The sequence below is a fragment of the Sander lucioperca genome, chromosome 7 (genome assembly GCF_008315115.2).
Source record: "Sander lucioperca isolate FBNREF2018 chromosome 7, SLUC_FBN_1.2, whole genome shotgun sequence".
Lineage (NCBI taxonomy): Eukaryota > Metazoa > Chordata > Actinopteri > Perciformes > Percidae > Sander > Sander lucioperca.
This window is the reverse complement of record NC_050179.1, coordinates 9151070-9167636: the sequence shown is the minus strand read 5'-3', so window position 1 is coordinate 9167636 and position 16567 is coordinate 9151070. Positions and strand designations below refer to the sequence as shown.

General features: G+C 39.2%; 1 protein-coding gene across 1 annotated transcript in view; it reads right to left on the bottom strand.

Annotated features, from left to right (window-relative positions):
- Positions 1-357: 357 nt before the first annotated feature.
- Positions 358-16567, bottom strand: part of cd82b (CD82 molecule b) — a 29201-nt gene continuing 12991 nt past the window's right edge. Inside the window, exons 4-9 of the mRNA XM_031282509.2 lie at positions 10887-11011; positions 7629-7703; positions 5686-5784; positions 4315-4488; positions 3126-3209; positions 358-2448 (exon numbers count right to left, since the gene is read on the bottom strand). Of these exons, the coding sequence (XP_031138369.1) occupies positions 2371-2448; positions 3126-3209; positions 4315-4488; positions 5686-5784; positions 7629-7703; positions 10887-11011 (635 nt within the window). The 3' untranslated portion in view covers positions 358-2370. The remainder of the gene's footprint in view (positions 2449-3125; positions 3210-4314; positions 4489-5685; positions 5785-7628; positions 7704-10886; positions 11012-16567) is intronic.

Below are 16567 nucleotides of genomic sequence, written 5' to 3'. Positions count from 1 at the left end.
AACTAGGAAGGTAATGAAAAAAGTTATTTCTTTAGACTACGCATGAAGCCCATAATCAAACCTGCAGCTTCTACAAATCAGCTTTTTATAACATAATTAATCCATTGATGAAGAACATTTCCATTTACACTTAAAACGCCATAACATACTAAATGTGCTCATCTTGTCCAAATGCATTTCTGTCTGAGCTAGTGACAGTTAAATATATACTGCCACCTTCTGGTTGCTTTAGGTACAACACCTGACTGACCAAAGGAAAGATCAAACAGTAACCTGCTTGAAAAAATATCAGTCTACATGTCATGTTCTGTTACCCCTGTGTACTGTAACTAGGTTAAAAAAACACAACATATAATAATGGATTCTAGTGGATTCAGCTTTATTAATAATTCTCAAGAATAAAAAAGAAACATTTGTTTTTATACATGGCGTACTTATATTTTTTCTTCTAAACAAAGTCATTCATTTTTTTTTGTAAAAGTGTAAAAATATCTTAAACACACAATAAAGAGCCTTCATATCTAATTAAGATAAATTAATGTTTGAATTTGGCAGGTCATAAAATAGAGGCTGACCAATTTTGACAGACAAAACTGTTTTGTTAAATGGACACTTTCTGCCCTCATGTCATTGCAGAGTGATGGACATAATTTGAAATGACTCATATGAGACATAAACCACCTAAAAGTGCAATCTATCCACTAATTTAACCATAAATTCAGCAATAATATATTGTGTTTGAAATGAAGTGGAAGCACTGAAATAACGAGAAGTGAGATGAGGAAACTCAAAGCAACATTTTTGCAAAACATTTCTTTAGCAAAGGGTTAATGTTTTTCTCTTGCTCTTGTTACCGATTATATGAAAAACTAGGCAAAGTGACTTCTGGGAAAACAAACTATCATGCAGAGAAGGGAAAATACTTTGTGGTCACACAGCTGCCATTTTCAAGTTACTGCTATTATGATGAAAACAAGATTTTTCTAAATGAAGGCAGGTGTGAGGATAAATTAAGGATTAATTAAGATGTTTGGGGCAGGCGCTATGGTATGTTACCAGTTCACAAACTCATGCTGTCATAAAGAAATTAAAATATAGCTTTAGTGATGACAGATTCACTCTAAGGGTTCCAATTTCTCTGATTCAGACCAAAATAGTGCTGACGAGCTGCTGTGGCAGCCATATTCTGTACATCAAAAACAAAAGAAAGGAAACGAAGAACAATAGCACTCTTACAACAACAGCATGTGGCTAACAGCTTTCCCATAAACGTTGACCAAGCACTGAAGTGCCATAATCCCTTACCAGTCATATATATATATATATACAGTTGTAAAAAAACAGAGATGACATGAGAATATAAAATAAGAAATAAAATACTCACTCAACACATCATACACATACTTACTTCATGCAAAACTAGTCATTTTGGAAAGCTACTATTTACCAGTCAGACACACTTGAGAGGAGGACAGAGACGTGATTTAGAGACTCTAAAAAATAATGGATAGCGGGAGGGAGGAGGAGGAGGAGGAGGTGGTGGGTGTAAACGGAGGTTAATATCAGGACTACTGGGTACAAGGAGCTCATGACAGAAGCCAAAACCTCCACCACAGCAGCCCTGCCCAGGCTCAGCCCCGGGCCTCTCCTCCACCCTCTGCACCAAAAATACCAGCTGCACGATCACAAAGTGGGACTAATCCTCGAGTGCGTCGACCTCGCACCCACCCACACCCTTCAGTCTCCCTCTCATCTCCATGCCCTAGAGTCAGAGGATGCTCCGGCTCTCAGCTCAGCAAATGTCACTAAAGTGCTCTCTCTACTACTATGTTAAGCGCTTCATTGAGGTCAGCCAAGGAAAACAAAACAACACATAAATGAACATTTGCATAGTATCACACCGCAAATTTCTCAGGCCTCCACCAAAAGATATTACCAAAACATCAAAAAAGTCTCCTTAAAAAAAGACAACAATGGTTACTTGTGGAAGCATTTCCAACAAGTGTCATAGCTTGATTGAGGTGTGTGTGTGTGTGTGTGTGTGTGTGTGTGTGTTTGTGTGGGGCGTGAGAAATTTGCACAGCTGTCAAGGAAGGAGAAGCTCAAATGGTTGAGACAGCTGTCTTATTTGTGTGTGTGTGTGTGTTCATAAGAATGTGAGACAAGGAGAGAGAAAGAGAGAGAAAGAGAGAGGAGAGAAAGAAAGAGAGAGAAAGAGAGAGAGGAGAGAAAGAAAGAAAGAGAGAGAGAGAGAGAGAGAGAGAGAGAGAGAGAGAGAGAGAGAGAGAGAGAGAGAGAGAGAGAGAGAGAGAGAGAGAGGAAAAGAGTCCATCCATCTGTGTGTGGTGTGAAGCTGGCTCTGTCTTCAGCTCAGTACTTCGGTACTTTGGTATAATCCTCCACGACAACACTCTTGCACAGACACATGGAGAGGATCATCCCAAGGAGCTGAAGGAAATGGAGTTTTCAACTTAGTTATCAGCATCAAAAATTGACCAATAGATCAACCACTCAAACATATTAATGTCAAATCCAAAGATTTATCCAAAGATTTATACATATACAAGAGTAGGCAGTTTTCAATCCAAATCTAGGGCAAAATCTAGCCAAATTTCCAGAAAACTGCCATAATAAAATGTGAATTAATGTGCATTTCCTGTTATGTGAATGTTAGGAGTTGGTTTATCAAGATAAGCATGCATCGCTATGTTTGTTTCCTAGCATTTTGACACATTTTGCTTTTACCGATACACCAACTTTTCCACCGTCCGTTATAAATGATGGAAGATACACTTTTGATTTTGTTGAGAAATAGTTTGACATTTGGGGAAATCTGCTTATTTTCTTTGACATGAGATACCAATTCCATGCCTTTCCTAAATATAAAGCTGGAGCTAGGAGACAGTTAGCTTAGCATAAAGACTGAAGGAGTGGAATCTGTCTTCCAGCACCTCAATAGCCCACTAATTAACAAATTATTATCTCTTTTATTTTGTTATATTAGTGACCAAACTCTTTAAATGTACAGTACACACAGCATGTGAGTGTGGTATTAAGATCTCTAAGTCTAGAAAAAAATCAGAACAACCTATTCTTTAAGGTTAGTCTGAGGGAGAGATGGTTACCTCAATGACTGCCACACCAACACAGATTCCCAGAATAACTCCACAGTTGTCCAGGAGCCATTTCTCCACGCTGGTTGCACAGCCCTACAAGAGAGAACAAGAGAGGGAGAAAAAGAGAGAGCGAGAGAGAGAGATTAAGAAAGACATGGAAAGAGAGGGGTTGCAGACTGTCGTGTGGAGCAGAGATGAATGGCTACGTGATCCCAGCCGGACATGAACAGAGCCTTTTCAAAACACAACTGTTGTCTTTGGACTGAGTCAGTGAGGGGAAGAATAACACGGCTTAGCTGAGCGGAGGAAAACGCTATAGAGAGAGAGAGAGAGAGAGAGAGAGAGAGAGAGAGAGAGATAGAGAGAGAGAGAGATAGATAGAGAGAGAGATAGACCGAGTAAAGTTTCTGAAACACGCAGACCAAACAACAGAACAGTAGAGCTTTCCTGGTGTTTGAACAAATCACACAGCACAAACAACACGCCTCAGCTGTTGGTTTTCTGTGCTGTATACCGTATTGTATACTGTGCTGATTAAGTACGACCACAGTGCCACACGGAGCTGACAGCCAGAGTTACACAACACCAGTCAAAGTGACTTACGTACTGAGTAAAGGTGTAAGTTCTGTCAGAACAATGCAGATGTGCTGTAGCATTGTTCACCCAGCTGAAATAACACTGACCAGGGTTTAGACGTAGGTCTGTTAGCATTCACAAATGTTACCATTTAAAACAGCCAAACTAAGTAATATCCAACATGTCTGTACAGTAAAAGAATCATGGCTGATCATCAACCAAAATTAAAACACTGGCAACAGAGTAAAAACCTGCATTGACGGAGAAAGTCCCGTCATAGTTGGTTCAGCACAATCAAAAGCAGACTGCAGCCAGAGTTGCAACTGCTCTGCACAGCAGTTTCACACGGTGGCTGAGTGAGTGTGTGACCACAAAATTATGAACCAAAAAGGGAAAGTTGAAAGGACTTTACAACCAATCGCAAGAGTTATGTTACTCTGTAACAAAAATGGATTGATATACTGTTTGAGTAATGTTTGCTGTGCCAGCCTTGATACTTGATACTGAACTGAGATGGGAACACTGGATAAACAGCTGTTGGCTTCATCAGTAAATTCACAATTTCAAAATGATTTTTTAACCATAGTGCAGAAACAGCATTGCAGATTTAAGAGTTATGTACCGTTTTATAGATGGGTAGTTCTGTGGATAGGTGCACACACAGGCCTACGTCCTTGATGTCTGCGCCAGGCAGGGAGTCATTGCGACAGGAACAGGAGTAGAGGTTCTGAGAGCTGTTCTTGATCAAAATGTTCTCAGACCAGTTGCCTGGACCTGTCCATCCACAGCACTGCATCTGGTGACATGACAGAAAGGGAGGATGTGAGTGAAATGATTAGGAGAGAAAGCAAGAGGATAGGCTGAAAATGTACAAAAAAAGGACACAGGAGGAATTAATGGAAAAATAAATAAGAAGCAAAACTAGCAAATGCATCGGCTCAGTGAATGACCATTTCTATTGTGGTGTTGAAACCAATCTGTTCTTGGCTGCAGTTTTCAGAAAGATCAGGGGAAAAGAGGCTTGGCAGGAAAAGAAAGAGAGAGAGGACGAAGAAGAGAGTGAAGAAACTGCATAAACATCTTCAGAGCATTGAACAATCTGACTTCAGCTTGCTTCAGACATGTTGGTATTTGCTAGGTGCTGATTGGTAATTAATAATTTCATCCAAAGTACAAAAAATAAACAAAACATAGTTTCTCACTTACCCTTAAAGTGTCTGATAATGCAAATAGCTTGGCCCTGTATATTATGGTGCTAGACCGTAATTACGAGCAACCAAGTCAGATAAAGTGTAGCGATTTGGGATACTTCTGACAGCTACGATATCCCCAACTTGGTGAAAAAAAACTACAGAAATGTCAACAAAACTTGTGCCACTGGCAGTTACATCTAAATAAAATCCAATATTAATGCTAATACTAATAATCGATTCAGTTAATTTAAAAGGAGCTATACACAAATGGGTTGTATTTGGTTTTCATTTGTCAACAAACTCTCCCAAACATGTTGCAAAAGTAGCTAATTTAGGCTTTTAAAATGATGTGACTAAAAGGCTAGCAGTGTGGTTACCCATGCGCACATATTCCGGTGTAATGGGAAGTAGACCTATTCCTGTTCTTCCCATTCTGCTGACAATTTGTAACAGCATTACATTGAAAATAACTTGAGACTAGTACTGAAGAGTTAAGAGTTCAATTCACACTGGAAACACCCATTTTATAATTATATATGCACTTGTGTTACTGTAAGAGTCATTTAGAGTAGCATCTGTGAATCCAACCTGCTGCTGTTCATGTATCTGTGTAGCATATAGTGGTATGACAATACTGCCATGGTGTCATGGACTGTTTTTCAAACTAATGGGGTATTAATGTTACCATTAACGTAAACTGACATTATATTACAACTGATTTGTTTGATGATTTAGTTTATTCATTTTACATTAGATCTTTGGGTGCGTTTTGTACAAACCAGGTTGAAGAGTTAACTCACCGTCCTCTGAACGTAGTCCCAGGTGTGCTCTGTGGTTCTGTTCTGACCAGTGTAGTTGATTAGCATGCCTTTTATGATGTTGGACATCTCATATTTCAACTGGAGATGAGATGAGAATACATTATCAAGGAGGTTTATGCGTCACACCAATACTGATCACTTGTTTTTAGTCGATGCAAAGACTATAGATAGCTGAACATGAACAGTATGTGTTTGTAGGAAAGCCATAAAAAAAGAGTCAATAGATTGTCCACATAGAAATCCGTCTTTGGTGCAGGATAGAGAGACAGTGCTAAAAAGAAGAAAACAAACACACCCACACTAAATCTTTTTCTGAAATGTACTGGCAACATCTGAACATAATGTTTCTTAGGGCAACACCTCGGGTGGTATTACCCTGTCAAGTCTCATGCTGGGCTGAAACATTGCACAAATACAGCTTAGTAGGAGCACGACTCTGTGTTTATGTGTGTAAGACCACAGAGCGGTGGCAGCAATGTATCTTCAGAGCCCTACGGGAGATGAGCGAGAGCCTCTCCCTATTCTGGGAAATGGCACCACCCTGCCCTGTGGTAAGCCTTAAACACAGGGAGCACGTCTAAAGGCTGCAGACACACACATGCTCTCAGAGATACACACAAACACATATGTGCGCACACATACATGCTGGAGGGCAAACAGCTGAAAGGCCTCCACCAATCCTGAGTCCTACAGGTGTGAGGTTTATCAAAGGAAAGGCTTTTTATGTCCAGGGAGGGAATGACCAAGTTCAGAGTATGAAACCGGTCCGAGATGTTGGCACTCCCTTCACACGCACAGTGAAAACACACTGGCTGTATTATTTGGGCTGGTGCTATTATTGATTTGATTCTGCGTGATGGTCACCCTCATCCATGGTGTAACTTAAAAAACTGTGTTGAGCGACCTGTAAGAGATACCCTAATGCTCTGCAGATGTAAAACTCACAAAGGACATGTGATATTAGGATGCATCTTGTTATATTGAATATATTTTTGACATCCAGGTGTATTGTTGTTTTGTGCTTAAGCTTACATGACATATTTAAAATCCTCCATTTTTAAGACAGCGAACAGAGAGAATATCTGGTTTGTTGTGACTTGTCTGACTTGTTTTCTAAGATGCACTTTGCTGGGTTTCCCCCTGGGCTTATTTAACTATCTATTAAAGGGTCAACTCAACTCAGCGCAATGACTGAAACATATTCAATCACCTCTGGAGAGTTGGTGATGTCGCCTGTAGGGGGTACTGTTTCATCAAAGACTTTAGTAGAAAGTGGTTTCTGTCCATGGGGTAATTATTACTATTTTAGATGAGGCCGTGTTTAACAGACCAATTTAATATGTCCGCATATGACAGCAGCTTTAGCAACACTCATTCACCGTGAATTAGTTCACCTTCTGCCTCTAACACAAAATAATTTAAAACACCCAGCGGTGGAACCAAGAAAGACGACAATGGAAACATTCAGTGCGACAGCCTGCTTACTACTTCCTTTACAGTTGTCACACATCTCCTACAATCCACCTGCTTCATCTCACTTTCTACCAGCATCAGTCACAAACCGACACCATGTCACTTTCCATTCGTTGGGGTATAAAACTGTTTCATCACAGGATGCAGGGGGCTTCCTATCAGGTTTACCTAAGATCGAAATGATGCCAGTCACAGCTGTGAAGGGGAAAGAACAAATACCCAGAAGGCCCCAGTTGTACCAGTGGCAGACGGAAGGGTAGTGGGAGGGAGAGGGGATGAGAATTAGGGGTTAAAGGGTAAAAGAAGAATAAATTAGGACAGAGAGTAACATGGGGGAAAAGACTAAAATACTGTAAAGACAGGAGGACAAATTATACAGAAGTGAAATTGAGAAAAAGGAAGGGAGAAAAGTATAATAATAATAAAGGACACAGGAGCTAGTGTCTTACCCGATCTCTTTGGAAGTAGATGAGAACTCCAGCAGTGACCTGGGCGATGAGGATGAGCAGGAGGCAGGTGAAGTACTGTGGAAAATGTCAGTATAACATTTATATTCAAAACTTTTAAAACGCTGACAAGAATGCAGGAAATCAATATTCTTCTAGTACAAATTATGGAAAATTAAATAAAGAAAGAATAGATTTTAAGCGGCTATAATCGACTATATCAAATGACAGCTTTATAAAATTGTGACAAAGTCAAGGGGTTACATGTAGTGATTAACCTAAAGACAATTATCACCAGAATCTGTGGCTCTCCTTGGCTTTACAAAGCTTTATAACAAGTTTAAGCTAATTGTTTAGCTGTCCAGCTCGCAACTTTACTGTTTTGCTTCACTCTTACCGCTCTCATAGTGTTGTTTTAGGCTGTAGCAGGCAGCTGTTTTCAGAGAAAAAGCTCTAAAAACCTGCTCAGCACCAAACAGCAGACAGACACAGTAATTGACTAACTGGTGAACATGGTGGAGCACTTAGCAGCAAAAGAGACATATTTTCCTCAGGAGTTGGTAGAGACCAAAAACAGAGCTAAAAGGAGAGTGACACATTTACAGTTTTTCACGATCGCTATGACAATTTTTTCAATACTTTTAACAACTTTCCTAAACTCTTAACGCACCAACACACCTACAACACACAATTGGCAAAACAGTTAATGTCATGCTCAAAATAACACATTGTAAACTAAACTCCAACACTGATTTTCAAAATACAATAATTCACTAACACAATACACTGTGTTTACCAAAACAATGCAAACGGGTCTCAAAATCTAATAATTCTTCCGAAACACTAACACATGTTCTCTCCCAAGAGGAACATTTAGTCAATCATAGCACAATGTCATACAAAACACTAACATCCCATGGAATTACAGAAACTGCATTATTGTATGTGTCAGGTCTGCCCTTATACAATAGACAACAGTATATTGTATTGATCATAGATTGTGTTTTGCACTGCAGTTTCTCTTGAAGCCTCTCTACATTTTTATTTTGTTGGGTTTAGTAAATGCATGCATATATATATGTATATATATATATATATATTTTTTTTTTACTGTAAAGATTTTTTTTGGGCTTTATTTGACAGGACAGCTAGTTGAGAAAAGGGAGAGAGAGAGGGGGAAGACATGCAGGAAATCGTCACAGGTCGGATTCGCACCCTGGACCTCTGCGTCGAGGCATAAACCTCCAAGTATATGTGCGCCTGCTCTACTCACTGATCCAACCCGGCCACCATTTTGTTTCTTTTGCTGCAGAAATTCAATACAAAAAATGAATGACCCATCTCAGAGTAGCTTTATAGAATGTATGGTTTATGGAAAAAAAGGAGACAGAGACAGAATTGTCCTGGTACTTCCTCTCCCTCGTGAAGGCATTTTTCTTATTTTCTGTGTTCATCTACAGTATATTGTTCAAATAGGTCCTCTTTTACTGTACTACCATATGATCATGCGATGGAAAGAACCTCAACACCTGAGTGTGTTTACTAGAAGGGAATCAGCTGTGATTGATCTATTTGCATAACTTCAACTTCAAACAATCATGTGTTTCTCAATAAATGCATATATAAAATGCAGGGGATATATTTGTGCTTCAATTTACAATATGATCAGCTGTTCACTTTGACTTTAGCCTATAAGTTAGGTTTAGAACATGTTATCTGTTCTGACATACAGAGTGAAAGCATTTGCAAATTGGTCAGTAAAAATCCATTGTTTTGGTCTTGGTGGAACTTGTGTGTAAAAGAAGTTCAAGCATTTTAAATTTGTGTTAACTGTATGCATTTTGTGTCAAAGCAACAAGAAATGTGTTAATTGTATAGCCTACACAGACGGATGTTGTGCTAACTGTGTTAAGAGTTTAGGAAAGTTGTTAAAAGTATTGAAAAAGGTGTCATAGTGATCGTAAAAAAACTGTATCAAGGGGACATTAACTCCAAATTAATGATAAAGTTTCTCCATGTCTGCTGGATGTGTAAATAAGCAATGGTTTGCTATAGTGCTATATCAACTTAAAATATGATGATATGTCAATGTTGTGTTTACAATTTGTTTCCTGCCCATGAGGCTAAAAAAAAACAACCTTTATTGCAGGAATAGAATAGAAAAACTTTTGGGCAGACATTTCTACCTTTCATTTTAAATAGTCGTTAATCTGTGTTCAGAGTCTCTAATCTTATAAAGCCTTCTGCAAGAATATTGTAAGTCATATAACATCTTTCGACAGCCTCATGTATGTCCTCCTTGAGTGTAAAGGTGGTGTGTGTGTGTGTGTGTGTGTGTGTGTGTGTGTGTGTGTGTATGTAAGATGGGGGTGTCCTGTGCCAGCTGGTCAGTGTCACTGGGAGAAGTAGGTCACAGCAGTTCTTCAGTTAACCCCTAGCAGGTTTAACGCTGTCGAGGTCATGCACCTATCCCCACTCTTGTTGTACCCCTTACATCTCACTGGCTTTATCCCTGTCAGCCCCCCCGCTCTCTGTAAATCCACACATGCTGCGAGGCCCGAGCTCACACATAAGCACAAATGCAAAAGGGCTTTAGTGTCAGCAGGAATCTTTCATGTGTTCTTAGCCAAGCTTGAGATCTCAAACAGGTGCATTTAAGTGAATGTATCATGTAAAAAAGTGTACAGTAACTACAATACAATATATATACACAATAATATTTAGTTGGTAGGCCCTGTAGATACAAAAAACAGCTTATCTGGTTAATTAGAGGGCTAAACACTGCTGCTGCATTTTTTTTCTTCAAGTATTATTTTGACTTAACATTAGAGAGATGACAGGAAATGAGAGAGATAGAGATAGAGAGAGCGAGAGAGAGAGAGAGAGAGAGAGAGAGAGAGAGAGAGAGAGAGAGAGAGAGAGAGAGAGAGGAGGAATGACGTGAAACCAAGGTCCCCGGCCAGACTCTAATGGGGGACGTTGGATTCACGGTCAGCATGTTAAACTCCTAGATCACCCGGGCGCCCCTCTACTCAGAATTCTTTAATTGAGGATTAAAACCTATTGATTTCTCTGTCATACAACATAACATTTAGTTTCCTGTGTGGTGACTGATGACTGCGGTCAGATGTTAGATCTTACACAAGTTTCACATTTAAACTGCCTGATCGTGGGGGTGTTAACCCTAAGTCTTCCTCTTATAAAATGAGACCAAGCTGTAGCATGTTAGAATTGGAGCTTTAAATGAATGTCATTCCTCACCAGACCCAGCAGACAACGAATTTCGTAGACGGCTCCTATGCAGCCAAAGAAGCCCATGGCCATTGACAAGGAACCCACTCCGATGAGGATGTAGGCAGCCACTTTCACCGTATCTGATGATTCCTCTGGAGAAAACAGATGTAAACAGACAGTTACACACAAGAAGAGTTAAACTTACAAAGAACCACTGAAACCTATATGGGTGCTGCAAACTAAATACCTGTTACAATAGATTTATAGCAACAGTTTGTATTTTATATCAGTCTTTTAGTTAAACTCAGCACCTTTTTTAAACAAAAAACACCAGTTAGAACAAAAAATGCACTGACAGATGATTTTTCATGACAACAACAGCAGGGCCTTGATCTCTGCTCTTGTTCTTCTTTAACCACAGTGTGCGTGTCTGCAACCAAATGCAACTCAGAGGAAGGCCTCATTCACATGCAAAACCATTTTGACACATGTGGTAACAGCAAGCCAAAAATTATTCACAGTGCAAACCTACTTCTCTGAATTCAGAGCATTCTGGTGCTTTTCTCCCACAAAAGATTTATTTTAATAGGCAACCAAAGAGAGTTGGACCAATGTGTGACGAGATTAATTGATTTCCCTCTTTGGTATGTAGAGCAGGAGAGATCCAGGAGAAGGGGGCAGGGACTGCAATGGAAGATTGGAAGGTTGGAGAGGAGATAAACTGGAGCCATTATGTGGCTGTGTGCTATCTGGGCTGGACAAGCTCCAGAGAGACAGAGTTCGGTCTGCAGATGAAGCCAGAATCTGAGCTCTGTGAAATGACTCCAACTCCAAAAGATTTCTGGGCCAAGCAAACCAGCCAGAGCTATCAGATAACTCACTCCCATCCATTTGGTGAAGAAGCTGAAAGACACAATGAATATAATGCAATGTTGCTTCTTGGCTTCCCTTATCACATTAGCTGCTGATGCTTCATGCAGCAATCATCATATACAGTATACATTGTGGCAGATGCACAATTGATATTAATTATGCCACGGACTGTAAAAACAAGTTGTATTTCCAAGTACAACTCTACTGGGTAAAACCTAATGACTGTACATACACTGAGCCAACATTTGTCTACAAAGACATCCAATTCAGATTATACTTTTATCATGATTTAGCACCACCTTACTTTGCAGACATCCTTAGTCTTTATACTCCATCATGTACACTCATTATATTCCAAAGATAAATAAGCAATTTGTAGGGTACCAGTGCATTTTCCTACCATGCAACAATTCTTTGGAATAAAACAGTACAATGAGATTTTTAAATCAAGACTGAGAACCTTTTCATTTTTCATACAACTGAATGTTTAGGTTCTTCCATGAACGTAATTATTTGTTGCTTATAACGGCTCATTCCCGTATAAGAATTTATTATATTTTATATGATTTATATAATATACATATTTTCTGAAGTATTAAGTACTTTTGACATTTTTGCCTTTAATTTAAAGTTGATAGTATAGAGACAGCTAGAATTAAAACAGGGGCATCACAGTTATATATATCTTAACCACTTAGGACAGGCCATTCTATATGTAATCAAGAGTTGAAATGATTAGCCTGATCAGTCAACAGAAAATGTATTGACTTTGTTGACAATCAAGTAATAATTTGTTATTTTTCAAGCAAAAATTTCAACCATCTTCTAGTTTCAGCTTCTCCAATGAGATGATTTGCTGCTTTTCTGTTTCATATTATTGTAAACTGAATATATTTGGGTTTTGGACTGGTCAGACAAAAATAAAGACATAACCCTATTAATTATAATTATGTTAGTTGCATATTTTGTACATAGATGGTGTAGTGCATGGATACACTTAGTTACTTTAAATAAATATACTAATTTACAATACAGATACAAAATACACACGCTGGCACAAAGACATTATTATGCATGTACATCGCTGACGCTACATGGGTTACCAGAGCAAAACATGTTGTAGATAATGTCGAGAATAATTGAAAGCTATATGCAACATATGCAGTGTTTATGTGGCTACAGGGTAGCATTTAAAGGGAGGCAGACAAGCATACTGTATGTTCTATATCCAGCATTCTGTTGAAGCATGTCATTTCTCACACACACACACACACACACACACACACACACACACACACACACACACACATATGTCTACAGAAAAATGTACTACAGGTTCCTTAAAAACAGGAATTCGCTGAAATGGTTTAAGCAGAAGCCTCAGTGACCATCGAAATACATTGAAAATGAGTGTTACCAAACCAAAGGACGCAAGAGATTGCTGAGTATCTAGTTAGAGGCATAACAGCTTGTTATCTAGAGCAGAGATGGAATAGAGCAGGGGTGTCCAAACTTTTTTTAAAGAGTGCCAGATTTGATAACGTGAAGATGCCCGGGGGCAAATGGTCCCTTCTGACTTTTGTAAAGAATTAAAGTTACGTACAAATGCACTGTTCTATAAAAGTTTTTATGTTCGTTGTTTTTAAAATGGCAATATAACCAAATCTACCCCACTCAGGCGTGAACAAATCTAAAAAACAAAAACAATTCTGCCTTACTTTTACATCTGTAGTCAGATAACATAACAAACTGTATGGAATACCTTAAACTTCAATGAAGTTAATAAATATATTAACCTCATGTTTGTTTTAAACATTTTGTTTTTCACAAACCGAGGCTGCGGGAGGTCCCCGGGCCCGACTTTGGACATGCCTGGAATAGAGGAAGCAGTGACGCGAGATTCAGCACTGAACTGGGACTGCATGATACACTGTCATCGTTTTTTTCTGCGAGATACTTCAGTATGATTCCCTTTACAGTTATTAGTCTCAATGTGGAGCAGAACTTTTTCACTGCACTTGTGGCAAATTAAATCAACATAATAGAGATTTAGTAAGTGGACCATAACAATATTTTTTAATGTAGATCATAAGCCAGTTTTCTATAATTATCAAAAGTGGAAACTACAATTGAGAAAGATGTCTGTGTGTAGTTTCCCTGCAGCAAAGTGATTAAATGAACACTTGTTCTAGTAAAAACATACACCCTGGAGTTAGAAGAAACGTCATGCAACACTAATGTTACCTCAAAACGATTCTCCGCTGTAACCACTTCGAAAGATTTAATTGAAGCAGTTTACTTTGGATTACCTTTAACTCTAACATCAATTAGAACCAGTATCTAACAATGATGGGCCGACTTTTAAATCTTAGTTGCTAATTCTAAGTCTTTTAAAACAGACACTCTGCCAGGTGTATCAAAGTTGCAGAGCAACAGATACTGTACTTCACAACCTTCCTGCTGTGCAGCTAGCATCTGTGTTCTGTGGTAATTTCCCATACAGTACACTTTTTTTCTGAAGTCAGCATGTGTTGGCCTGGTTACTGTGCTGTCCGGTCGTGTACTATGGCACGTTTCCATGTAGGTTGCCGCTAGATATTCTAAAATAGTTCCACGGGTAGTTTCAATGGAACTTTCCATGTGAAAAGGCACAAATTATGGTGCCCTTCAAGAAAGCTGCTGAGGGAGAAGGGGGGACTTTTTGGTGTTGCAGGTCCTTCTGTAAACATGACCAGAGCCACACATCCAGCTTGTATAGAGCTGAAGAAAAGTCATAGTTGACATTATGTACAGATTTAAAATGCAAACATACCATAAGTAGATCAGCTTTGTGCTGAATTTCTTGCGTTTAAGTGGCCCAAAGAAGAATTATTTCCCAACCAAGTTCTCTTTTCTTTGTTCACGACTTTGGAAAGTTTCGAAATTAATCTGCAGCATATTTCCAAACTGCTTTGGCACACTATCTGGCTCACAGACCTCCTTTCCAAGGCCGACTTTTGTTTAAACATAAGGCAAGCTGTGTTTTGGCAAGTGCCAGCAAGATAAACTCAAGGCATCATGTCACTGAGGTAAACTGTTAACGGCAATGTTTTGATATAGAGGGGTTAACACTGAGGAAAGGATGCCCTTTTAACTGAGAAATATGGGTCCTGAAACCAAAACATTGCCAAAGTTCCCCTCCCTGAAGTCATTGGGACAGCTGCAGAAACCTCTATTAATATAACTCATAAAGAATGGAAACTGAAAACACAGATATCCTGTTTATAGTGAGGCAATGGTACAACTTCTGAGGGGAACACACAGAGTCAATAAACAGAGTTGCCTGCAGCTTTGGGTTTTTTCTCTCTACAGAGTGGTAAGAGATTTGTGGGCTAAGAAATCCAGGGACCCAGTTAGGAGTTGAAGTTGACCCCTCCAGGGTACATGGAACAAAAATACATGAAGGAGAGGAGGTCATCAAGCCCCACATAGGAAGGGATTTCCTCAGGGTATCAGTGAAGCAGGCTCTCTGCTATCTCAGGAGGAACAGCTGGATTATCATAACAATAGGACTGGGGCTGGCAGGGATGATGGATACTGTACTGCCTTTATATTCTGGATGCCTAACTGGAGATAAGCAAACTCAGCTCAATAATAACCTTGGACTGATTTCTTCTTAAGTAGTGATCTCAAGAGCTGAAATATGAGCTAGAGGAAGACAAGACTCAGTCTGACAAATTTAGGACACAAGGTCAGTTCTGGTTGTCTTCGTCATAACTTCAGCCTTTTCACAACTCATTAGTCAAAGCAGCACAGACCTCCAGCCTAAATATAGATTTCTCCAGCTCTACTCAGGCCTCAGAGATTGGCCTTTCTCATCATAAAACCTCCCATAGTTATGGACTGCAAACAGAAGCTGGGGCTGCAATTTAAAAATAATTTTCACCATTGATTAATCTGCCAACAGTTTTCTTGTTGAATCGGCTTATCGTTATGTCTATAAAATGTCAGAAAATTGTCAACCATAATACCCTAGAACTACAGGTAACTGTCTTCAGATTATTTGTTTTGTCTGACCAAAACAAAAAGATATTTACTTTACAATGACATAAGACAGAGAAAAGCAGCAAGATACGCCTTAAACAATTAATGGATAATCAAAATAGTTGCTGCTTTATTCAATCTAATCGTAAAAGTTGTTCACTCTCGTTGAAATATTGTCAGTATAGGAGCAATAAATCTTATAGTTCTTTTAGACTGGCACAGCGCACATGCTAAAACCACATTTGAGGTTAATCTGAATGGGTTAACACTCATCATCAGACATACTGTAGCTTTGCGACCCACGTCATATGCCCATCTCCTATAGGAAAGGGGTATGACAGTTTCATTAAAAGAAATGCTGTATTTGACTTCCAATACTTATGAAGTTGCCAGTTAATTGAAATAATTCTTCTGTATAGACTGATGCTGGGAGAAAACCTCACTGCTGCTCTCGGCAATGCTCCATCTGGGATGAATACACTGAAAGCCTTTATACCAAGATTTATGGCAACTAAGAGTTTCCATCAGTGGTTCCTTATTCTTTTCAGCTGGAACTGGGTTTCATTATGCTTTCTCCAGTGTCTTCACAGTTGATAACCTAAGTTAAACATATTTTTGTCTATGACAAAGCTGATAGCTTTGTCTCTTAGGAGAATGCCATTCCAAGGCTTGGTTTCTTTTTCACTGTCACAAATAGATATGTGACAACATCTGTGAAGGTGGGCGATTCTATCTGTGCACTTCTGCCATCTGGGGAGATGAGAGAACCGTCAAGTTCAAAGTACAACTCTGTGGAAACTGGGGGAAATAAA